A 23,588-nucleotide genomic window follows, 5' to 3' on the forward strand; every position below is an offset into this window, starting at 1 on the left:
TCCCTCTACTTATGAATAAAGTCAATTTAGTCCATGTAAATTTAATAAATCTATTTTATTTCTCTCCCCGTGGCAGGCTGAGTGGGGCTACCTGCTCTCTGGAGCCGTGCCTGTTCGGGAGCTGGCCAACCCCGGAGTGAGCTGGGTGTCAGAGCGCACCTGGCAGGACGTTTTAGGCCTCAGCACTCTGGACGTCTTCGACAACCTGGCAGAGAGCTTCACCAAACATCTACAGGGCTTCAAGACTATTTTAGACAGCAAGCACCCTCACAGGCACAACATAATAAGCACTAGATGTACATGTGTGCACGTACTTAGCAGAAAATGGCAGTGTTTTATAAGCTGGTGTGTGTGTGTGTGTGTGTTTGTGTAAAGAGAGCCTCTCCCAGGAGAATGGGACACCAGGCTGAACTCTTTCCAGAAGCTGCTGTTGCTTCGCTGTCTGCGGCCTGACTGTCTGATTCAGGGCCTGCAGGACTTTGTGTCGTCTCAGCTGGGACAGCGCTACATACAGCCTCGGGTAGAGTCTCTCTCACCCCCACTGCCTTTACATCCACGTCAAAACCAGAATTTCTCCGTTGGTCCTTCTAATCTGTCAGCAGCTTGAAAGTCCTACGCCTGAACTGTGAAATTTTGTCTCCCTTTTCTGACTGTAAAAAAATACGTTTTTATGTTTATTACGTAAAGAGACAATAAGAACAAATGAAGAAAAGCCGGCACACATATCCTTCAACTAAAGACTAATATTTTAAACGATCCAAACTGGATCCTGGATTTGACCTGACAGATTTATGGAAGTTTCCGCCGCTCTGTACCTTTATCTACGACCGTCGCTTCACTTCTTTCTCCATTGTCTAGTGTATCATTTCATTTTTCAGGCTTTTCATGAACTGTTGCTTGTTTGTTTTTTTTCCCCACCATAAACGCTGACATGCCGCCAGATGCTGTAGGTTACTCCCTGTGTGTTGCAACAGCTTCATTCTTCTTTGCTTCCAAAACCCAGTTTGTGGTTGTTGTAGAATCCCTCCCCACCGGTGCGGGTGGCGTTGCATATTTTACACTCCTATGTAAGGCCACACATTGCAAAAAGTTTGTACATGTGACAGACGCCCTTATATAAATGTAAAATGTCTGTAAACTTTTACATGGAGCAATAATGTTTCAATGCAGCAATTGTCAGATAAATCAGTTGACAATAATAATCCAAACTGAAGTGAAGTGGCTAATATACCTTGGTTTTTTTTAATCTCTACAGATATCAGACTTGTCTGTGATCTTCAAGGAGTCGTCCCCCATCAGTCCCATCATTTTTGTCCTGTCCCCTGGCGCTGACCCGGCTGCTGACATCCACAAGTTTGCTGATGCCATGCAGTTCTCGAAGAAAATGATTACCATCTCTCTAGGGCGAGGCCAGGTCTGACTTTATTTTCTCATGTTGCTGTTGCTTGTTTCTTACTGAAATTCAGCTATTGCACCAGACTACTGTAACATACTGTATTCCATGTTTCAATAGCCATTTAAACCCTATGTGTAGGTTTTAACCCTCCTTGGCCTTCGGGTCAAATTGACCCGAAGCTACAAGGGCTTCTCTATGTCTCTCCTCCTCTCTCTCTTTTGAGGGCTTCAGGAGAGTTAAGAAAATATGCACAAACGTTATCTTTGCTGGGAATAATTATTTAAAAATTTTTCCCGACAACACACTCTGTGGCTGCGCAGTGGGTGTTAGCATGTGTTTTCTGCATGACTAACTCTTAATCAAGTTGAAATCCCACCTTATAATAGGGCTGTATCATCTCTCTTTAATTCCTGGAAGGCTCAAAATTTTCCATTGTGCATTGTGTCCTAAAAACCAAACTGTTCCTTGGCATAACGATAATTACCCAATTTATTTGATCTCCTAAAACAAAACTTCAAAACCTTTTTTAGGTTTCATTTTGAGTTGTTGTCTTTAAAAGTCCATTTTCTTTTGCTGTTTTGTTATCCAGGGCCCATCGGCCGAGGCTGTAATGCGTACTGCAGTGGAAAGAGGTCAGTGGGTTTTATTTCAGAACTGTCACCTAGCACCCAGCTGGATGCCAACCCTGGAGAGACTCATTGAAAGAGTCGACCCAGTAAAGGTTAGAACATGTCCGTTCACAAAGCACTATTTTACAGTAACTATGGCTACCAAAGACCCCACAAAAACAGAGCTACTTATTATTTAGATGTTTATTTTATACTAATCAAAAGCGCAGGTTTTTCTCATCTTTACAAGCCGTGAAAATGCATTGTCCTCCGCGATGCACAGGTGCACAAGGACTTCCGCCTGTGGCTCACAACTCTTCCCAGTAACGAGTTTCCAGTGTCCATTCTCCAGAGTGGTACCAGGATTACCAGTGAGCCTCCAAGTGGCATCAGAGCGCACCTACAGAGGACCTACCTGAGAGTCACCAATGAGTCTATCTGTTCGTCAGCCGAGGTCTGCAGCTCCATTACTCTCCCTTCCAATGACTCTTTTCCTCTCCTTTGATTTATCTTATCATTTACCATTTAAATGTGTGTGCTGTTTTCTAAACATCTAATGTCAGTGTTGTGGCTACATGTGTCATAAATGAAATATGGTCTCCAGTTTATCTTGCCCTCCTTCCCTCTGCAGATGGCCCGCTTCAAGTCTTTGCTCCTGTCTCTCTGCTTGTTTCATGGAGTTGTTTTGGAGCGAAGACGGTTTGGCCCTGTGGGGTTTAACGTTCCCTACGGCTTCACTGATGACGACCTGAACATCTGTATCAGCCACATGAAAATGATCCTGGATGAGTACCGGGACATCCCCTACAAGGTGGTGATTCATAGACTTGTGTCTGTTTTGAGCTCTCAGTCAAACTATACAATACTTTAAACTTTACTCCATGTGCTATAACATCTTTCAGTAGCTCACAGTATGTTGTTGTTGAGAAATGTTTCTTATTATGGCTGAAGTACAGAGTGTGAGCAGAGAGTAAACTGGTCTGACACAGAGAATATGTGCTGAAGTGCGTCCATCTGTCTGTGTCCTTTTTTCGTCCTCCACATGTCCAGATTCTAAAATACTCTGTTGGGGAGATTAATTATGGCGGCCATGTGACCGATGACTGGGACAGACGATGTCTGCTCAGTATGCTGGAAGACTTCTGCTGTCCCGCTGTTCTCAGTGCAGATCATGTCTACTCATCGTCTGGTGTCTACCAACAAATAGACCCTAATCTGGACATCAAGGTGAGATAAGCACAGAAGCATTTAGGAGACTGTTTGTAGTCACCTTCGTTGTCGCGTGCATCAGACTGTATACAAAACTGCCCGTGCTGTCCAAAGCTGGGAGTCACATACATAATGTTTCTGTAATAGGTGATACACTGTAAGACCGTTATTTGAGAAGTGCTGCATGTTTGTTATTAAACTTGGTGAACGGTAATGCACAGATGTTAATTCACTTGAATAAAGAGTCTAAAAACAATCACCCAAGACACAACCACTCAGACAGATGCGTATTTGTTTCAGTATAAATTTGTTGTAAAGAGGAGGAATTGCCAGATATGAAAACAGTTTAGATATTTGTCACCCTCCTTACTACAGTACTGAACTCAAAATGTTACCAATTTATTTCAAATGTGTTTCAAAGTACCCATTGTTCCCACAATGACTTTATTCTCTAACACAAACACAATAACACAAAAATGTTTCCTCTGTTCCATCTGCTGTTCGCACACAAGGAAATGTAAAAGGTGACACTGTCAGTATTCTTTTTTTGTCTGTAGTTAAAAAAAGTGTAGACACGGTGTGTGCTGAGAAGGGATCCTCTTAAAACTTGTACATCAAAAGTTATCCATGAACGCTGTCCAAAGTCCTTGAAAATGTCTTGAAAAGTCAAATGTTCGACTTCTGGCCACTGGACTGATCTGCTGTCATGTGAACTCTGACCCCTAGGGTTATTTAGCGTACGTCCAGGATTTGCCCATCAACGATGCAGCTGAGATCTTTGGTTTCCATGACAACGCCAACATCCGCTTTGGCCAGAATGAGGCCTTCACCCTGTTAGACGCTGTAGTTTGTCTCCAGCCTCGACTTTCATGTTCATCTGCTCAAGGCAAACCGTTTGAAGAGGTATTGCTATATTTATTTATTAATAGTTGTGTTAAGAACAATATAGTACCGCATTTACAGTCAATAAATACAGTTAGAGAAGTGAGAGACGTGTAATGTCGTCTGCGATTTGCCTTGTCTTGAACTAAAGACGGTGGAAGAGATTGTGGTGGACATGAAGGAGAAAATCCCTCAGCCTTTCGTGGTTCAAGAGGTGATTGAAAAGTATCCGATTCTCTACGACGAGTCCATGAACGCAGCGCTCATCCATGAGGTCATCAGGTGAGATAAAGCTGCACCACATGTTCAGATGTTGCCCTCCTTCATACGTAAGCATGTCGTTCTGCTGTTCCCACTTAATGAAAGACACAACCGAAAGGTAGTCAGCTCAAACAGAAATCATTATTACTAAAAATAAATGTTTTCCTGCATGATCAATATGCATAAGAATATTATATATATATATATTATTAAAAAAAAAGCTATTATTTACTTTAAATTTAATAACAGCAACATGTTCTTGTAGAAGGTAGGACAGTGAAATTGATGGAAAAAAGTTGCTTGTTTTTGTTTTTCAGGTACAACAAGTTGCTGGAGGTCATCTCTCAGAGTCTCGGTGACGTGATGAAGGCTCTGAAGAGCTCAGAAGGGATGTCTTCAAAACTGGAGAGTATGGCCCAGAGTTTGTTCAACAACATGGTGCCTGATCTGTGGGAAGCCAAGGCGAGACACACAGCAGTTGTTGTTTGATTTCCTGTTGGTACTTACAGCACACGGCGCACACGCCGCTCATTTTTTAGACCAGCTGTATATTTTGAAATATAATTTCACTGAACAGAACAAACTTCAGTTAAAGTTTCTCCCTTAATCTAATAAATACAAATTCTGCTTTCTGGGAAATCAGTGCCCTATCCACCATAACATCTCTCTCTGAACAGGCCTACCCGTCTTTGAAACCTTTGGGGTCCTGGGTTTCAGATCTTCTTCAGAGGATCAGTTTTCTGCAAAGGTGGATCTCCAGTGGTCCTCCGCCTGTTTTCTGGATTAGCGGATTCTTTTCCCCACAGGCATTTCTCACTGGAACCCTCCAGAATTACGCCCGGCGCTCTGGCTACTCTGTTGACAGAGTTGGATTTGACTTTGAGGTCTCTTAAAGTTAATTTTACCTCACTGGCGTAAAACCATATCAAGTTTATATTCCCAAGAACAGATTTAGATTTACTGTAAATAAGCATGATCTTTATTTTGCTCCTGTTAAGAGTTGCTGTGAAGTATTAGGCTTCCTCTGACCATGACCTCATTTCTTCCCCTTCTCCTCCCTCAGGTGATAACAAAGTCAGTGTCAGAGATAACGGTAACGCCTCGCACTGGCTGCTACATTCATGGTTTATTCCTGGAAGGGGCTCGCTGGGACAGCGAGGCAGGTCTGCTCACAGAATCCAAGCCCAAGGAACTCTACACACAAATGGCTGTCATCTGGCTGGTCCCCAAACACAATCGTACACCCCCAGCCTCCAGGGTCTACCTCTGCCCCGTCTACGAAACGCTCAGACGAGCCGGTCAGTACACACCGGCCTTAAAGAGTGATAAGATTTATCTGTATACAGCAAACTGTGATGGAAGTACACAGCTCATGTGCTGTTACTGAAAATATGTACAACAAACACATTAACCCAGTGCCAAGACTCTGAGTCAGGGTTTGAACTCCATCGCCTCATGCTGCGACTAGGTGCTTGCTCAAGTGTTTGAGTGTATTTCCTTGTAGCGGTATTATTGCTCATCCAAAATAGACTCCAGTTAGTGTCGAGTTTCACGTAGCTTCTGAAAGTGCAGTTCTGTGTTTTCCACCCACAGCAGGAAGTTAGTGCCGGGTGCTGACTCAAAAACACCCGACTCTGTTCAGCACAGGATAAATAAGAGAAAACTCCAAATGCCTTCCACATGTCACTGACCTGCTGTTCCTGCTTTTCCAGGGACTTGGACCTCCACTGGTCGTTCCACCGACTATGTGACTGCAGTGGAGCTGCCCACAGATCGCAGCGAGAGTCACTGGATCAAACGGGGGGTTGCTCTCATCTGTGCACTGGATTTCTGAGCTGTGATTTTTCTCATAAACCGGTCCTCTTCACAGCCCACAGGGATGATGGCTGATGTTATTTGCTTTAAAACAAAATTAAATTAGAGTTTTTTTCACATATGTTCTCATACGTTACACCGTCCACTGTCATTTTTTTGGTACAACATGTATGAGGATATCAACTGGAAATGGTCATGGTTGTTACTACTACTACTGATAATAATACTTTTTAACAAAAAAGGAGAACTTCCTTCCAATTTATTCACAGCTTTTATCCTGTTAAAATATCTTTTTAAGTCAAGAAAGTTTAATGGCAGGTCCTATATGTAGTCTACATTCTGCAAAAAAATAGATTATTACATCTCTTTTTTAATGGTACTAAATTATGTAGGTTTTTTGTTTGTTTTGTAACTTTTGTGTGACATAATACACTATATTATTATCACTCTCTGTAGATTACGCCAAAAGAGCCTCGTGTGGCCCCTGAGCCGCAGGTTGCAGACCTCTAAGCTAAAAAGGCTCAGTTATCCATGTTGCAGATAAGTGATTAGTTTAAGTGCAATTACCTACAGGCACTGATAGCAGCTTTGGTTTGGGTGGGTAGACGTAAAGTACTGAAATACAGTAGACACCTGAAGTGCAGTTATATACTGATCTGGTAATATTATCATGGTAATGGGAGCCATCTGGGGTGATGTTTTGCCCCCAGCAGACTCAATGAGAAGCTCATTACACCAGACCTTTGTCCCCTGTTTTTACAATATGCACAGTATACTTTTATTTAAGTCAATCAAGGCTATTTGGACTGATGACTCAAGCATACACCTCGTACAAGGTGTTAACAATGTGTGGTTCCAACATGTAAACAGTACAGGCACAGGCTTAGCACCGAGCAAGATGGCGGCACGAATCTCGCCTAGCGCCGTCAGTGGCCATTCCGGTGTATTTTTGTTTCAGTTAAAGGGCCCACTGACCCCCCCTGGCGGCGCGCCTGCTTCCTTTTCACTTTCCGTCTGGTTACTAATATTTTCCACAGCTACCTTTGGTTCAGTTTTCTTCCACCGAGCTGATTGAGAATTAACTGGGCTTCCGGTTTGTTCCTTTAAGGCAGCCGCAGCGCAGGTCCGTGAGGAAACACGAGTTGACAGGAGGAGCAGGGCGGCGCTTAAGCAGACAGAGTGACACAGACTGGTCCATGTGAAGGCGACCCGGAGCTGAGATAAGCCGGCTTCAACAGATGACCGCGTCCTCTCACAGAAACCCGTCGGGATTTTAATGTTCCCGCCGAGCGCCGAAGTTGAAGAGAGCCGCTCTGAACTACTCCCGTCGGACTTGTAACAGGAGACTCGTTTTCGCAGATGTGCGGTGGAAACAGCTGGACCTGAGGCTTTCAGCGTCGCGCAGCTGGAGCGAGTAACTTTCCGGGCACGGCTCGGGGACAACAGGTCGGCGTGAAGATGCTTCAGAATGGGGGCGGCAAAGAAAGCCCGCAGCGGCCAGCAAAACCCGACGAGACCGAGCCGGACCCGGCGGACCCGGCGGACCCGGAGCCAGACCCTCAGGCTGACGACCAGAAACAGCAGCAGCCGCCCGTCCCCGCAGCCGAGGACAAGAAGACCGTGACGGACAGCGGGTCCACACACTTCCCCCTGCCTGTTTATCCCAAACTGGAGATCAAACGCCACGCAGTGACTGACGATTATAAGGTCTCCAGTCAGGTCCTGGGTTTGGGCATCAATGGTAAAGTCCTGCAGTGCTTCAGTAAGAAGACGGGGGAGAAGTGCGCTCTGAAGGTACGAAAGTCATCCGAGCCGCAGTGAGAGCTTATTATAGACATGTTTACTCACCTCATATGTCATCACACATTTATAGGTGTTTTATCTCTTCTGCACACGTTAATGAGAAGAAGCAGATCTGTCACATTGATATAAAAATATAATTTTTATCATGCATCTTGATGTGACTGGTATAAGTAAGGAAACTACTGAGGAATGTATGGCGGGCTTTTAAAACAGACCTTGGTCACAGACAGGTGTTGTCCTGCCTGTTAGCAAAATATCTCATGACGCACGGGACAAATTATAATGAGCCTGTCAGAAAAGAAATCATTAGATGTACATCATTCTTGGAGTCAACCCCGTTCAAGATGGCTGTCACAGCTAAGCAACTTTATGTCTCACTTTTACAGATATCGAGCTAAAATTGTGGCGTGGTTGTAGCTGAGAGTCATCCCTACCTTATACTCCAAGCTCTGACTGAAGTGGTTTTATCTGTTTTCTTTTTAAACTTGACCCATTACCTTTTGGAGTCAGCTCTGTCTGTTAACAAAATATCTCACGAACTGCTCGACAGATGTTTGTGAAAGCTGTTAGAAAGTCATCCCAGGGTGTACCTCCACAGCCGATCAGCGTTTGGAGTCAACTGCATTCAAGATGGCTGCCACAGCTTAGCAACTTTAGAGAGCACTGCAATGACTATATTTCTGTCAGTTTTACAGATATTGAGCTAACCCCTGGTGTGGTCGTAGCTGAGAGTAATGCTGAACACGTGCTTTGAGATCCGCCACATCAAGAGATTGCACGTAACCGTGGCTGTAAGTTAGTCCCTTCCCAGCATGAGATGACCTTAGTTTGAAAGTTCGGTGTGAAAGGTGCGGAGCTGCATTCCTTCAGACACAAACGTGCGCACGGCTCCTCGCCTGTCGCCGCCGACACACGACAAAACATGGAGACACTACACTATCAGCTACAGGGCCGAAGGGGACAAGATGTCTGACAGCAACACGTCCGAGGGACAGGAAACGACTGCTACCTCGTTTGATGACTTCCTGTATCCTGCGCTCGTCGGTCATCAGTGAACGCCACACTGGGTCACCAAAAACACAGCGGGAACGCCGACTGCTGAATGTCTGCTGAAAGCTTCAACTGGAGCGTTGAAGTTGGAACAAGCAGAGCAGATGTTAACACAAGCTAAAAGCAGTAAAGCAGTAGCTAACGGCTGAAATAGAAGCTAAAGGCAGCAGACTCGTAGCTAAAAGGAGCAGAAAAGATGCTAAAGCGGTAGCTAAAATTGGCGAAACTGTAGCTAAACTCTAAAACGAGCAAAGTGGTAGCTAAAAGTAGCACAATAACAGCTGAAAGTAGCGAAATAATAGCTGAAAGTAACAGAACGACAGCTAAAAGCAGCAGCATGGTGGCTGAAAAGGAGCTAAAAGTAACATAAGAAGACAAAAAAAGAGGAAGTTTCCTGAAGCGGATCTCAAAGAGAATAGTTTTAAAGGAATTAAAGAGATCTCAATGTGTTTTTATTTATTTATTTGCTAAATATTTTTAAGAAGTTTAAAAAGTTACAAAATGTCACATAACTTTCTTCTGGATGGAACTGAACGTTTTAACAAACCATTGATTAAAATTGCACAAAGTACGCAAAAAGGAGTTTCATCGCGAGAAACCCTACAGAAGTAACTACAAGCAATAACAAGATGGAGATGCTGTCTTTTACTGTATGAACCACACACACACACACACACACGCCTCCGTCGACGTGTGGTTCGCCTCTGTCTGGGAACCAGACAGGTCTGACGGCTCATGTTTCATCTGCTCTGTCAGACAGCAGCAGTCAGCCCCTCTGCTGATGGATTCGCCCGGCCTTCCTCAGCCCGGTCCGGTCCGGTCCCAGTCCCAGTCCTGGTCCCGGTCCCGGTCATTTATATTCCAGCTCTGAGACGAGGCTCGGTTGATCCCGTCACGTGTTTCATCCGTCCGAGCCTGCCCAGAGGCACTTTGTGTACGTGTTTGTAGTGTTATCGAAATATCTCATGAACCCCTTGATGGATTTTATTTAAACTCTCACAAAGCAATCACTGAATCTACATCTACAGCTGATAAACTTCTGGAGTCAAGCCCGTTCAAGATGGCCGCCACATCTAAGCAACCTTAGAAAACACTGAAATAGCTATAACACAGTCAGTTTTACAGTAATTGGGCTAAGATTTGGTGTGGCAGTATCTGAGGTTGATCCCCAACACCAACTTTGAGCACCAGTTGGTTGCATGAGATCTGTTTTTTAAAACTTTGCCATTAACCATTGAAGTCTACTGTACTCTGTCTGTCTGTTAGCAAAATATCTGATAAACCACTGGAAGGATTTAAATGAAACTTTGAGGGAGTAATCGCTGGGTGCGCATCTACATGTCATTAACTTTTGGAGTCAACCCAATTCAAGATGGCTGCCACAGCCAACTAACCTTAGGAAACTCATAAATGACTATAACTTCACCGATTTTACAAACACTGAGCTAAAGCTTGGCGTTTTCAGAGCTGAGTGTCGTCCCCAACACATTACACATCAGCTTTCCTTAAGACTTTGGCACTGACCGTTAGAGTCAACGCTGTCTCTGTGTTAGCAAAATATCTCATGAACCACTGGATCAGTCTCAGTGAAACTCGTTTGATGTTCATCTGCAGCTGAACAACTTTTGCAGCCGACCCAATTCAAGACGACCACCACAGCTAATCAGGATTATCCGACACAAAAATGTCGGTCAGTGTTACAGATACTGAGCTGTAGCTTTCAGGTGGTAGTAGCTGAGAGTCATCCCTTACACGTACTCCAAAACCTAACGCACCTCGCGAGATCTCTCATGTTTCGTAACGTCGTTTAGAAGCTCTGACAGCTCTGTCCCTTCTCACCATGAGACGATCTCAGTCTGAAGGTCCGGCGTGAAAGTCTGTGAGTGATATGTGTTCCTGTAAAAAATGCCAGACCTTTAATTAGATTTCTCCTCTTTTTTTTCCCCCTGTCCAACAGAAGGGAGATGGTAGTGATCAAGTGTTGGAACCGCTCACTCGGTTTGAAGTGAAGTGTTGCTAAATATAATGAACGGGTCCAGGTTTAATCTGCTTTGCAGCAGAGCTGGCGGGGCGCCGTTCCTTTAAAGTAATTCGGTTACCGTCTTCTCTGAACTCGGATTTGTCTAACTTAGTGAGGGGACAGCGGGTTCCCTGTGCCTCTCCAGCACCGCCCGGGTCATTAGAGAGAGAGAGAGAGACGCAAATCGGGCCCTAAATCCTGAAATGCCTCCCAGCGGACTGCGTGGAAATCTGGAAGACTTAAAGATCTGTTTTCTGAGGCTTCCCGTTGGCGTCAGAGCCTTTTAATGTGACGTTAAACAAGTTAATCCGTCTCACAAGCGAAGGCGGCGGAGGTCGTTGTGACAAACCGCATCAGCACATTTCAGGTTTTTAACTTCTTCAGGCGTCGTGGTTCACGAAATATTCTAAAGAGGTGAAAGTTTAAATAATTCTCGCTTCTTTTTTTTTCGCTCCAACCACATCGTGGGACCCCTGAAGGCCCCCCGTTTAAACACGCGCTGCTAATTAGGCGAGATTCGTGTCAAGTAGGGCGCGTTGTGCTTAAGTAGCGTATATTTACCCAGGCAAGGCAAGGCAGCTTTATTTGTACAGCGCATTTCAGCAACTCAGAGTGCTTTTTAGTCAATAGTCGCGGCGGCTAAAAATAAATGCATGTTCGAGTTTTTCTGAGACGTCAGTCCTTTAATTCTAGCTCTAGTCTTCAGGTGGGAGAAGGCCGTCTTTCAGACTCGGGTCAGAGTTCGTGATCACGCCGAGCTTTTTAGCGTGACGGACTGCAAGTCCTCCCAAGTAACCGCTACTTCAGTTGTATCTCCCCTGAGCTGATTTGGATCTTCGCTGGGTTTTAATCATCTGCGTGAGGCTGGTTTTCCTCCTCATGATGTCAGAACTGCAGTGAGAAAATGTTCGCACCTCTTGAACTTTTTTCGCATTTTGTCACGCCACAACCACAAACTTCAAAGTATTTTACCGGAGGGGTATTTTTATTTATGTGCTAGACCAACGTAAAGTAGCACACAGTTGTACAGTGGAAGGAAAATGATTACTCAGAGTAAAGATTACCAACATCTTTACTCTGACACCCTGATCTAAACTCCAGATCAACCAATTTCCTTCGGAAATCAGTAAGTAGAGTCCTCCTGTGTGTAAGTTCATTTCAGTATAAGTACAGCTGTTTTGTGAAGGCCTGAGAGGTTTGTTAAAGAACATCAGTTGTCTTACATTATCATGAAGACCAAGGACAAGCTATAAAACCATATTGTGAGCTTTGAACATCTCACGGGGCTCTGTGTAATCCATCATCCAAAAATGAAAAGAGACTGCAGACCTAACAAGGCACCTAAATGGAGACCTAAATCTGAGAGAAGCAGCCAAGGAGCCCCGTGATGACCCTGCAGGAGCTGCAGAGATCCACAGCCCAGGTGGGACAGTCTGTCCACAGAGCGGCAAGAAGCCAGGCATTGTTGAAAGAAAGACAAAAGAAGTCCTGTTTGTAGCCTTGTAGGGACACCGCAAACGTGGACGAAGGGGCTCTGCTCACACAAGACTGAAATTACTGTATTTTCCGGACTATAAGGCGCACTTAAAAGCCTTCAATTTTCTCAAAAACAACAGGGCACTTTATAATCCAGAGTGCCTTATATATGTAAGAAGTCGTAATGTTTTAGTACGACTTTGGTAAACTACAAAGCCACACCGCTTGCAGCATTAAGGCTCAGATATAGTCGCGCAGGGCTCTGCACACGGCGCGTGGACCTGAGCGAGCGGTGGAGGCGTTCATACTTGACTCTTACGTCGGTGCAGTATCCTTCCGTGATTTTTGAACCGTTTGATTATCTTTGTGATCTCTCATAGAGGGATCATATAAATGCTGATACAGGCGAACCAGCTCCGCTAGAGCACAGAAATCGTCCATTTTGAATGGAGCGCGGCGCATGCGGTCCGGTGAAGTTACAATAATTGGGAGGTGCACGACAACGTGCCTTATAGTCCGGTGCACTTTATATGTGACAAAAGTTTGAAAATTGACCATTCATTGACAGTGCCTCTTATAATCCAGTGCGCCCTTTGGTGCGGAAGATACGGTAAGCTTTTTTGGCCTAAATGCCAAACATTGCGTGTAGTGGGATCTAAAGATTGTACATCGGCCTGAGCACACTATGTTCACTGTGAAACATGGCGGTGGCAGCATCATGCTGTAGGAATGGTTTTCTTCAGCAGAACAGGAAAGCTGGTGAGAGTAGATGGGGGGGAAAATGGGAAATCCAGGACACGAGCCTCGGAAGCAAACCTGTGGCGAAAGACTTGAGGTTCTCCCTTACCAGCAGGACGATGCCCCAAAACATCCAACCAGAGCGACAGAGGAACGGCTGAGATCCAAACCCCTTCACGGGTTCAAACGGCCCGGGCAAAGTCCAGTCCAAAACCCAGCTGAGAATCTGTGGCAGGGCCAGAAAAGAGGTGCTACTTTTTTCGTGATCTATTGCACAGAATCCCAGCAAAGCAGCACGTCTGGGGTCGCGACGTGACAAAACGCGGCCAAGCTCAGAGGGTTCGAGTACATTTTCAAGGCACCGTTTTGCTGCGGTTCTAGAGATAGGACTGCTTGATGTTTTACTTTGTCCGATCAATCTGCACTGATTTGATGTTTACCTCCTGTTTGAGGACTCGGCCGCGGACTTTATGAGCACGGCTTTATTGGCACAGGGCTGTAAAGATAAGCCCCGTCTTAATGAAGATGTGCACAACAAGCCCGCTGATATCCACTTATATTTAATTGAGCGTAAATATCCTAAAGCAGTCAAAGCGTGTGCAGATGAACTTCTGCCGAGACATAATGAAGCTCATTGGACTTTAACAGGTGTAGGTGTGTGTGTGTGTGTGTTAGGCCTCGGCTGACACAGATGGGATTGCTCTGAGTGTCGGGATGTGGTTGATTGGTTTATGTGTCCCCCCCCCCCACAACTCTGCTCTCATAAGACCAGAATCCGTCTCTTCTCCTGTGTGCATTTAATCGGGCTTTATTGCAGCCGTTCCGTTTCGCTCCAGGAAATTAAAGAAGACCCGGCTCGTGCAAATTTGCCTGCTCGGACCTGAAGTCATAAAGCCATAAAAAAAAAAAAAGAAAGGAAGAAAGAAAGAGACGAGCAGAAGCAAAAGCCGCGCCCACTGCTTTGCTCAAAAGTCAAACTTTAGTAGGCGAGGCAGGAAAATGTAGGACACTCAGAGTCGTAGATGAGACGAGTTAAGACAACGGAAATCCTCCACTTCTTCTTTTGACTATCTGCCGCGCTCTGAACGCTTCACTTCCTCTTCAGCTTTAGCCAGCTGAAGTGTGGCGTTTCCAAGCTCTTGACTTTAAGGAAACTACTTTTTTTGTTTTCACTTTCCAGCTAAATGTGTCTTAAAATAATGTTTTCAGGTGCACAGCTGGGGGGGGGGTGTATTTCGTTGTTTTGATCCAGATAGGGAAGTGAAGACGGACAGGGAATGCAAAAAAAACAAAACAAAAAAAAAAAACAGAACAGAGCCGACTCTCACTGGTGGCTCGTGTCCTCCGGGGTCGTTTCAGCCTTTCGGTTGTGTCACCTTTAACACAACGCACATTTACGGCGTGTGTGTCACGCGCCGATGAGTCACCCAGAGTCCGAGTGTGTGTGTGTGTGTGTGTGTGTTCTGTCCTCGGTCAGACCAGATCAGCCTTGTGGACAGCACTACATTACTGTCACAACTAAAAATACATTCTGACTTCGTGCTATGTCAAACTTTGCCACCTGCTCTGTGTGTGTGTGTGTGGCCATGTATTTGATACATTGTGGGGACAATTTTCCAAACATATACTACCTTGTGAGGACCACCTGCTTCTCGTGGGGACCAAAGCCTGGTCCCCATGAGGAGAAATGATGTTTTTTGGGTTAGGGGTTCAGTTTAGGACTAAGGTGTGAATTGAGTTTAGGTTTGGTTTAGGGTTAGGTATGTACTGGTAATGGTTAGGGTTAGGGTAAGGGTCAGGATTAGGCTGTAGTTAGGGTGTAGAAATGAATGGAAGTCAATGGAAAGTCCCTGCAAAGATAGAGAGACATAACATGTGTGTGTGTGTGTGTGTGTGTGTGTGTGTGTGTGTGTGTGTGTGTGCGTGTGTGTGTGCGTGCGTGTGTGTGCGTGCGTGTGTGTGCCAAGCACATTCTGTCGTTTGAGCAGCCAGTCTCAAAAAGCTCTACCTCTGTGTGTACTCAGCTTACAGGTGGCGCAGCTGTGCGAAGCAGTCAAAACTTGCAGACCTCATTTAATCGCTGTCGGTTCAATTAAACGAACAAGCTGAGCGCAGTTTGTGTTTTACAGAAGACTCATCGTAGTCCACGAGTTCCTCAGTGAAAGCCTTCCTGTTTGGCCTCTCCTGAGAGAGTTGCCATTTTGCTTTCTGTTGTGCAGTTTGTGGTTTTCAGACACAGTCACTCGAACCCTGGAGGGAAGCCTTCGTTGTTCAGGCTGACTCTTCAGAGTGACAGACAGGAAACCAAGTGACGGCAAGCACTTACTGAGCTCTTGGAAAAAATGTTTTTTTTTCCACCTTGAGTTATTTTTTGCTTGTCTGCATTTTTTTGGCCATAGATAGACTTTTTTTTTTCTTTTTTTTTTTAAGGCAGAAGCTCATCATAACTCAGGCGTTTCATTTGTTCAGGTTATTAAACCGGAGCCACAGATGCCTGTTTGCTTCATACTGGGCAAATATTCCTCTGGGGTTTTTATTCAGGTTGTAAAACGTTAAGAATTGCTCCTTGTATGGACTCATTTTGAGCAACGGCAATATTTTATTTGAACCATCTGCTTTGCATTATGGTGCATTCAAAAATAAATTTAAAAAACCCAAATAATTTTGAAAGTCTTTCTATCATGAATGTTGGATGGATGGATGGATGGATGGATGGATGGATGGATGGATGGATGGATGGATGGATGGATGGATGGATGGAAGGATGGATGGATGGATGGAAGGATGGATGGATGGATGGATGGATGGATGGATGGATGGATGGATGGATGGTTGGATGGATGGATGGATGGAAGGATGGATGGATGGATGGAAGGATGGATGGATGGCTTATTCAAATGTATAACTTCCTGTCATAATTAGCGCTTAATAATAAATCAAAATTGGTTTTTAATGTATTTTAATGAACTTCATTTAATGTTAAACTTGGGAGGAGTTAAGGGTGGGTGGGAGAATTATTTAAGTAAATGTGTTTTTTTTCTTTCTCAGGTAAACATTAACAGGAACTTCTTCATTCTTTGTAAATGGAAAATAAATTCTTCTGACTAATCTGAGCAGCTGCAGTCACAGGAACATCCGGCTGCTCGGAGATGGCCTGATAGTCTTTATCTTTAACGTGCTTGTCAATAATTTTATTTCTTTCCTCGGCTTCACATGCTCCATGTTCAGTGTGGTACACGCCATGATAGCAAACAGCCCTGTGACTACTTTCCGCCCTTTAAACAGGCAGACTGACTGAACCGAAGACACAGGACACACTTGTCCCTTTGGGCAAACTATTTTCAATCTTTTCTAGGGAGACCATGCTTTTTGTCGAGGCCAGTTTCATTAGTTTTTTTTTTCACAAAATAACTCTGTTGAACCAATCAGTGTCACCTGCCCGCATACCTGACGCTCCCCGTGTGACGTCATTGCCCGTGGCCGTTTGTAGTTCTTACACACATTACTGTTAACACCACAGCTATTCCATTGACCTTTGTGGGTTTTTCTTTCCTTCATGAAAGGATACAAACAAATGAATCCTCATGTGCTATAATGGCTTGATGATAAGTAAGTCAGTTTTATTTGTATGGGTGCTTCTTATCAAAATGACATAAAATAAACTAAGATAAAATATTACAGTCTTTCTATTTTCTTTATTGGATTTTTCCTTTCCGTGTCTCGTGCCTGTGTCCATCAGTCACCATGTGAGAGGCGGGGGGGACACCCTGGACAGGTCTCAAGTCCGTCACAGGGACACATAGAGACAAACAGCCGTTCACGCTCTCAGTCACACCCAGGGACAAGTTAGAGTTACTAATTAATCTAGCCTGCATGTTTTTGGTCTGTGGGAGGAAACCAGAGTACCCTGAGTAAACAAACTCAAGCACATGGTATATTTCACTAAATTCAACATCATTCTCTTTTAATTTTATACCCGTTAAACCTCACAGATCCTCTACGACAGTCCCAAGGCGAGACGAGAGGTGGAGCTTCACTGGCGAGTGTCAGGAGGGCCGTACATCGTTCGCATTCTCAGCCTGTATGAGAACATGTACCACGGGAAGAAGTGCCTGCTCATCATCATGGAGTGGTAGGACGACCCGCCACCTTACACGCCGCCATCCACCGCCACACGTCACACGGCAGCTGCTTTCTTTATTTACCCGAGCATTAGTTTAACCAGAGGACTGTCTTCCTATCACAACTAAAACCTGTTCATTTAAAAAAAATAAGTAATCATGACTACAAAAGCGGGATTATTTCCTGAAAAGCTCAATGCATTCTGATAAATCCTGCTGCTCAAAGGTGATCACAGGTTTCTGTAAATCAGAGCTCTGCGGAGAAGGTTTTAAATTATTCATTCAGGTTTATTCAAAGGTTCAAATATTGTGTTTATGATGCCACATGGTCAACAGGATATAAACTAAAAGACACTAAACTTGTTGCTGTTTATCACAGTTATTTTGTGTAGGGCAGGTCTTTATAAGATTGTTCATTTTTGAAGTGATATCTGTCGGCTAGTTGTGAATCGTTAACACCTCATCAGCCGTGAAATCAATCACAGAAAATGGAGGGTGAAGGAAGAGCACAGATTCTGTATGCGGAGACAGAAGAAATACTTTCTCAGTTTGACTCTGACTCGCTTATAAAATATGCTTTTTTTGATTAGTACATTCAAACGCTCACATGATTTCATCATCACATGATGTTCTCTGGGATTTACATGATTTGTATTAACAAACTGTCATCACCTCAAAGACTTCAACATTTATTATTTATATATATAGACTCAACCCAGGGGGGTGGAGAGTGGCAGGGCTAAGATACTGTGGGACTTCCAGAAACAGACTGACAAACAGGTGATGGCGAACCAGCCGGACACTGTGGTGATAGATAAGATACAGAAGAAAGCAGAGGTGATAGATGTAGCAGTCCCAATTGACTGTAACATCAGGAAGAAGGAGAACAAGAAGCTGGAGAAACACCAGGGTCTGAAAGAGGAAACAGAGAAGCTGTGGAAGTCAAGTCCTCAGTGGTGCCAGTGGTCATTGAAGCACTCGCTGCTGTGACCCCTAAAACTGGAAGAGTGGCTCCAACAGATCCCAGGAACAACCTCAGAGATCTCTGTCCAGAAGAGCGCAGTCCTAGGAACAGCTAAGATACTGAAGAGAAAACCCCCAAGCTCCCAGGCCTCTGGTAGAGGACCTGAGCTGGAAGTGAAAATGGAACCGCAAAGTGAAACTGTCCATGTGGAACAAACAGGGCAACCTGGGTTTATATATATATATATATATATATATATATATATATATATATATATATATATACACACACACACACACAAAAATATATATATTTGCACAACTGTGTGTGTATTAAACGGTTGATATTTATCACTAATGTTGTGAGAGATGAAACACACCAATTCAGAGGAAGGGAGACCACAGAGAGTCACTAAAGGGAAGTGACCCATTCTGTTTATAGGAATTTTAAACAGTGACTGATTCTCATCAGCAGTTATGTGTGTGTGTGTGTGTGTGTGTGTGTGTGTGTGTGTACACATGTGGCAGCTTCTGATTTACTGTTGGGTCAAAAGTGAGCGTCGCAGGTCGCAGTGTTTCCGCTCACTCCCCTCCGAGGAGCTGCAGCACCTTTGAGTCAGACAGAAAAAGGTGAAAACCTGTGAGTTAAAAAGAGAAGGCGGAGTGCGGAGGACAACAACTTCATTTCTTTTACAATACAGTTTGAAGAAAATCCGTTATTAGATGATCAAAGAGCCATCCAGTTTGTTTTGGCTTAAACATTGAATACCAGAGTTTTATATGAATTAAACAAAATGCTTCTGCTTTTAAAAGCTCTTTACTTTTTTAAGTCCCCTTTTTTCCCTCTGATACTTTGAGTTTCCTGTGATGGTTTGGTATTTTACGGGAATCACTGCATGTTTTATGGGATGTGCTGATCAGTCATTTTGTCTGGTCTTTCTCTTTTGTGCTGTTTTTACACTGATCCCTGTTTAAATTCACTGTATTCACTGCTACCCTTTTGATTGATGAAGGGTCAAAGGTCAGCTCTGCACACAGTCAGTTATCTGTGACCCATAAAGACGCGCTGACTTAGCCGTGAGCGCACATTCTGTTTTTTCTGGAGGACAAGAAAGTTTCGTGTAGCAGAAATTCAACTTACAACGAGTGGAGACATGAACTGTAAGACGTTTAATTGTAATGATTTTTGTTAGACTGAAGGTTCTGTCCTGTATAAAAGAATTACTGAGACTCCAGAAGAGGTTCAACAAGTAAATGAGTTAAAATAATTTAAAAACCGGGCTTTTCATATAAACTTTGTTAGTCCTTTCCAGTAAGTTGTCAGTGCTAAAACAGAGTTTCTACTGGTCGGCAGCAAATCAACTTTATCCAAAGTCAACAGTTTCTCCGTCAACATTGACAACACCCAGGTTTTGCCCTCCACCCAGGTTAAGAGTTTGGGTGTCACTCTAGACAGCACTCTCTCCTTTCGTTCTCACATCAATAGCACTACCCGGTCCGCATACTTCCACCTTCGGAACATCAACCGACTCCGTCCATCGCTCTCATCCCACTCTGCTTCCATCCTGGTCCATAGTCTGGTCACTTCTAGAATCGACTACTGTAACTCTCTCCTCTTTGGTCTCCCTCTCAAATCTCTCCGTAAACTTCAAATGGTTCAAAACTCGGCTGCACGCATCATCACCAAAACCCCCTCATCCCACCACATCCACCAACTTCACTGGCTTCCCGTCTCATTCAGAATTTAATTCAAAATCCTCATGTATACATTCAAGGCTATCCACAACCTCGCTCCTTCCTATCTGTCCGATCTCGTGCACACCACCACCCATTCACGCTCCCTTCGTTCATCGTCCTCCATCCACCTCAACATTCCTCCTGTCCGCCTCAGTACCATGGGAAACAGATCATTCTCCCACTCTGCTCCACAACTCTGGAATGCTCTTCCACCTGACTTACTTATTATTGACATTGACTTATCATCTGTTCAAGCTAGCCTTTTCTCTGTAACTTTTCCTATTGTTATTCTTCTATTGCTGTTATTATTGTTGTTATTCTTCTGTGTCCTTATATTGTAAAGTGTCCTTGGGTGTCTTGAAAGGCGCTACAACAAATAAAATGCATTATTATTATTATTATTTTCTTTCAGTATTAAAGAGGCCTGCTGTTCAAAGCTTTTAATTTATGTTTTTAACCAGTTCAGCACATTTCCATTAAAGTTAGTAAAAGAACATTTCGTGGGGTTGTCAGAATGACTCTACGTCTGTCCACTCGTCCTCGCAGCTTTTCATCGCTGTTCCTTTTTTATTTTGTGGGTCGTCAGGTTTAAATTATACCATTTTATTTTCATGTTGTTTTTTTATGAATGAACACAAAGTATGAGGTTTGGTTTTAGTGATTTCTCTCTTCTGTGTAACTTCCAAACAAGAAAATGACGTATGGAGGAATATTAATACTTCCAAACTTTTTACCTTTTTCTAAAAGATTAAATTTGGATAAAAAATAAATAAAATTTCAAACATGCAGATCATTTTTTTTATATTTTCTTGTTTCCAAACAACAAACACAATCATCATAATGTTCACTTTTTGTCCATTCATTACATCAAGCCTTGATTTTAAGGTTTTGGACATCAGTTTCTTTGTTTTTGAGTTTCTGATTGAGAACATTTACGTCACACGTGCCCAACATACGGTCCGAGGGCCAGAAGTGGCCACTGAATGATCTTCATCTGACCTCTGATGTCCTTAAAACTGTCAAACTCTGCAATTTTTCAATGTTTTGGTTTGATTTTTTTATGGTTCTAACAGTTTCTACATCATTAAATGATTGTTTGGGGGTTGATTTAACTCAAACTCATCAGGGTTTTTGTAAAGATTGTGTTAGAAAACTGCAAACATTCCTCATCTTTGTTCACTACTCATTCAGAACATCTCAGCGCAGCTCATTTTTATCTGATCTTAGCCCCAACTTTTGCTTCAGCTCTCTCCGCCGCTTCATTTCCTCCCTCAGAATGACTCCACGTCTGTCGGCTCGTCCTCGCAGCTTTTAGTCGCCGTTTCTTTCTTAGAAGAAGAGGAAGAAGAAGGTCGCCTTTTCTCTGTCGACCTCTGATTCCATCGTATTCCCTCTGTTTATATATGGGGATTATTTTACCCACTCAACATCTGTCAAACGCAAGTTGAAGTACATACTAAATGTAAACAAACGATTCTTAATTGTTGGCAACAAAGCACGACTGCTGATTTCACTCATTTAATACAAATTAAGACTTTTTTTGTAGCAAATGATGTGGTTATTTTTTGTCATAGATGATACTCATAAAGAAAAAATTCAAATAAAGACCTTTAAAATATCTTGTACTTTGGCAGCTATCGTGGCTTTAAATGAAAACAAAGTAAAGTCCAATTAGTACATTGCTGAAAAACATTTTATTGATGCAACTTTAGGTGAGTCTAAAGTAAACACCCTGGACATCCACATTTAAAAAGTTGGGTTTAACATAGGCTGTGTCTGGTTTGTCATGTTATTGTGACCCCAGAACCAGGCTAAACTTCAATTATACACCTAAATTTAGCTTGTTTTAAGTTGACAAATATTTCATCAGGAGTACAATAATAAAAGCAGTACTGTATAAAGATTTGCAGGAAATTTGCCGATGTTTCAGAAAAGTCTGAAAAGTCCACAGGGAGTGTAAAATGTGTAAATCCCCGTCTGTCCCTGTCTGTGTGTGTGTGCAGTATGGAGGGCGGAGAGCTGTTCAGCAGGATCCAGGCCAGAGGAGACCAGGCCTTCACTGAAAAAGGTGAGGACGAGTGCGGGGATGGACCGCGTTGTAAACACACAGCTTCACGAGAGCCGCCGATCTCCAGCAGAATTAGACAGGAAGGGACAGAGTAAACAGGATGGTTTCTTTCAGCCAGAGGGGCTTTAGGGAAAGCACAGCTGTTTGCAGCAAACCCTTTTAAAGGAGAAGCTCGACTCTTTGAGAAGCCTCCTAGATTCAGCTGAGAGACTTCTCAATAAGCCACACATGATCAATAACCGTTGTTGAAACATCCTCCGTAAGGATGTGGAAAAAAGGAACTGAAACACAGCTGCTCCAAGGTTTTTCTTTCATTTCTGCCTCTTATTATAAAACAAAAAAATACATAAGATTTGCTTCTGGTTTGAGAGAATCTGCTTAATTGTTTCCTCCCAGAGGCGTCTGAGATCATGAGGGACATCGGCACAGCCATCCAGTTTCTCCACAACATCGACATCGCGCACAGAGACATCAAGGTACGCAGAGATCCAGGCTGTCTGACGTTTGTCCGCTTCGGTGGCGTTTTGACAGAGTGATGTGTGACGCCTGCGCTCTTCTTGTCAGCCAGAGAACCTGCTGTACACCTGCAAAGATAAGAACGGGGTCCTGAAACTGACAGACTTTGGCTTTGCTAAGGAGACAACGCTACACAACTCCCTGCAGACCCCCTGTTACACACCGTACTACGTGGGTAAGCCGCTTCGCACCGCCGTCGGCCACTTCAGAACGATCCAAATCTCTGCCAATCCTCATTTGTCTTTTGCTTCCCTCTGCCGCCGTTAAGCTCCAGAGGTTTTGGGCCCAGAGAAGTATGACAAATCGTGCGACATGTGGTCTCTGGGGGTCATAATGTACATCCTGTGAGTACTGAGCGGGTTTGAGCGTCTCTGCGTGGTAAAAAAAAAAAAAAAAAAAAAAAGGGGGGGGGGGGATTGTTTAAAGATACAGTCCAGACAAAAAGCATCTTGAAGCCCGGCTGACTGTTCGTATCTGCAGGCTGTGCGGCTTCCCCCCGTTTTACTCCAACACCGGTCAGGCCATCTCTCCAGGAATGAAGAGGAGGATCAGGATGGGCCAGTACGAGTTCCCTACTCCAGAGTGGTCCGAGGTGTCCCAAGAAGGTAGGAGAGAAAGCATGTTCTCTGTGGTGAGTCTTAGAAACAGCTGTCTGTCAGCTGCCAGAGGAAAGCCCTGGATTTAGGTTCAAAACCTCCTCTGGGGAGAATCGGCGTTTGGAGACGATCAGTTCAGTCCTGGAGTTTTAACAGAAGCCACGATGACGTCCTCCTATGGGGCGCCGTTTGTAAACGAGCTTGTGCTCAAAATTCATGCCTAAATTTTGTCACATTTAGCTTCAAACACTGTTTAAAAATGTAGTGTGGATTTTCTGATGTCACTTTTTACAACATTTAGCTAGTTAAATGTAATTGTTACAGCTACA

At 43.8% G+C, this 23,588-nt stretch overlaps 2 protein-coding genes and 1 long non-coding RNA gene across 7 annotated transcripts in view; 2 read left to right on the forward strand and 1 right to left on the reverse strand.

Annotated features, from left to right (window-relative positions):
• Positions 1 to 6,288, forward strand: part of dnah1 (dynein, axonemal, heavy chain 1) — a 29,033-nt gene extending 22,745 nt beyond the window's left edge. For all 4 annotated transcript variants that reach the window (XM_037975291.1, XM_037975293.1, XM_037975292.1 and 1 more), the window contains 13 exons: positions 77 to 273; positions 376 to 520; positions 1,256 to 1,414; positions 1,986 to 2,117; positions 2,288 to 2,458; positions 2,636 to 2,815; positions 3,055 to 3,231; positions 3,940 to 4,116; positions 4,247 to 4,377; positions 4,674 to 4,818; positions 5,034 to 5,240; positions 5,420 to 5,654; positions 6,069 to 6,288. In XM_037975291.1, the coding sequence (XP_037831219.1) occupies positions 77 to 273; positions 376 to 520; positions 1,256 to 1,414; positions 1,986 to 2,117; positions 2,288 to 2,458; positions 2,636 to 2,815; positions 3,055 to 3,231; positions 3,940 to 4,116; positions 4,247 to 4,377; positions 4,674 to 4,818; positions 5,034 to 5,240; positions 5,420 to 5,654; positions 6,069 to 6,190 (2,178 nt within the window). In that variant the 3' untranslated portion in view covers positions 6,191 to 6,288. The remainder of the gene's footprint in view (positions 1 to 76; positions 274 to 375; positions 521 to 1,255; positions 1,415 to 1,985; positions 2,118 to 2,287; positions 2,459 to 2,635; positions 2,816 to 3,054; positions 3,232 to 3,939; positions 4,117 to 4,246; positions 4,378 to 4,673; positions 4,819 to 5,033; positions 5,241 to 5,419; positions 5,655 to 6,068) is intronic.
• LOC119616971 lies at positions 4,313 to 5,173 on the reverse strand. The gene is made up of 3 exons (XR_005233085.1): positions 5,040 to 5,173; positions 4,589 to 4,803; positions 4,313 to 4,450 (listed from the first exon to the last, which is right to left on the reverse strand). It is a non-coding gene; the product is annotated as an uncharacterized LOC119616971 (long non-coding RNA).
• Positions 6,289 to 6,975: 687 nt separating the features above from the next.
• The window catches only part of mapkapk3 (MAPK activated protein kinase 3), a 23,965-nt gene continuing 7,352 nt past the window's right edge, over positions 6,976 to 23,588 (forward strand). Inside the window, exons 1-7 of one of the 2 annotated variants that reach the window (XM_017425219.3) lie at positions 6,976 to 7,965; positions 17,251 to 17,390; positions 22,083 to 22,147; positions 22,544 to 22,623; positions 22,712 to 22,838; positions 22,932 to 23,007; positions 23,144 to 23,268. In XM_017425219.3, coding sequence (XP_017280708.1) covers positions 7,630 to 7,965; positions 17,251 to 17,390; positions 22,083 to 22,147; positions 22,544 to 22,623; positions 22,712 to 22,838; positions 22,932 to 23,007; positions 23,144 to 23,268 — 949 coding nt within the window. In that variant the 5' untranslated portion in view covers positions 6,976 to 7,629. The remainder of the gene's footprint in view (positions 7,966 to 17,250; positions 17,391 to 22,082; positions 22,148 to 22,543; positions 22,624 to 22,711; positions 22,839 to 22,931; positions 23,008 to 23,143; positions 23,269 to 23,588) is intronic. The other variant, XM_017425218.3, reaches the window with a different exon arrangement.

The sequence above is a fragment of the Kryptolebias marmoratus genome, linkage group LG4 (assembly GCF_001649575.2).
Source record: "Kryptolebias marmoratus isolate JLee-2015 linkage group LG4, ASM164957v2, whole genome shotgun sequence".
NCBI classification, from domain to species: Eukaryota; Metazoa; Chordata; class Actinopteri; order Cyprinodontiformes; family Rivulidae; genus Kryptolebias; species Kryptolebias marmoratus.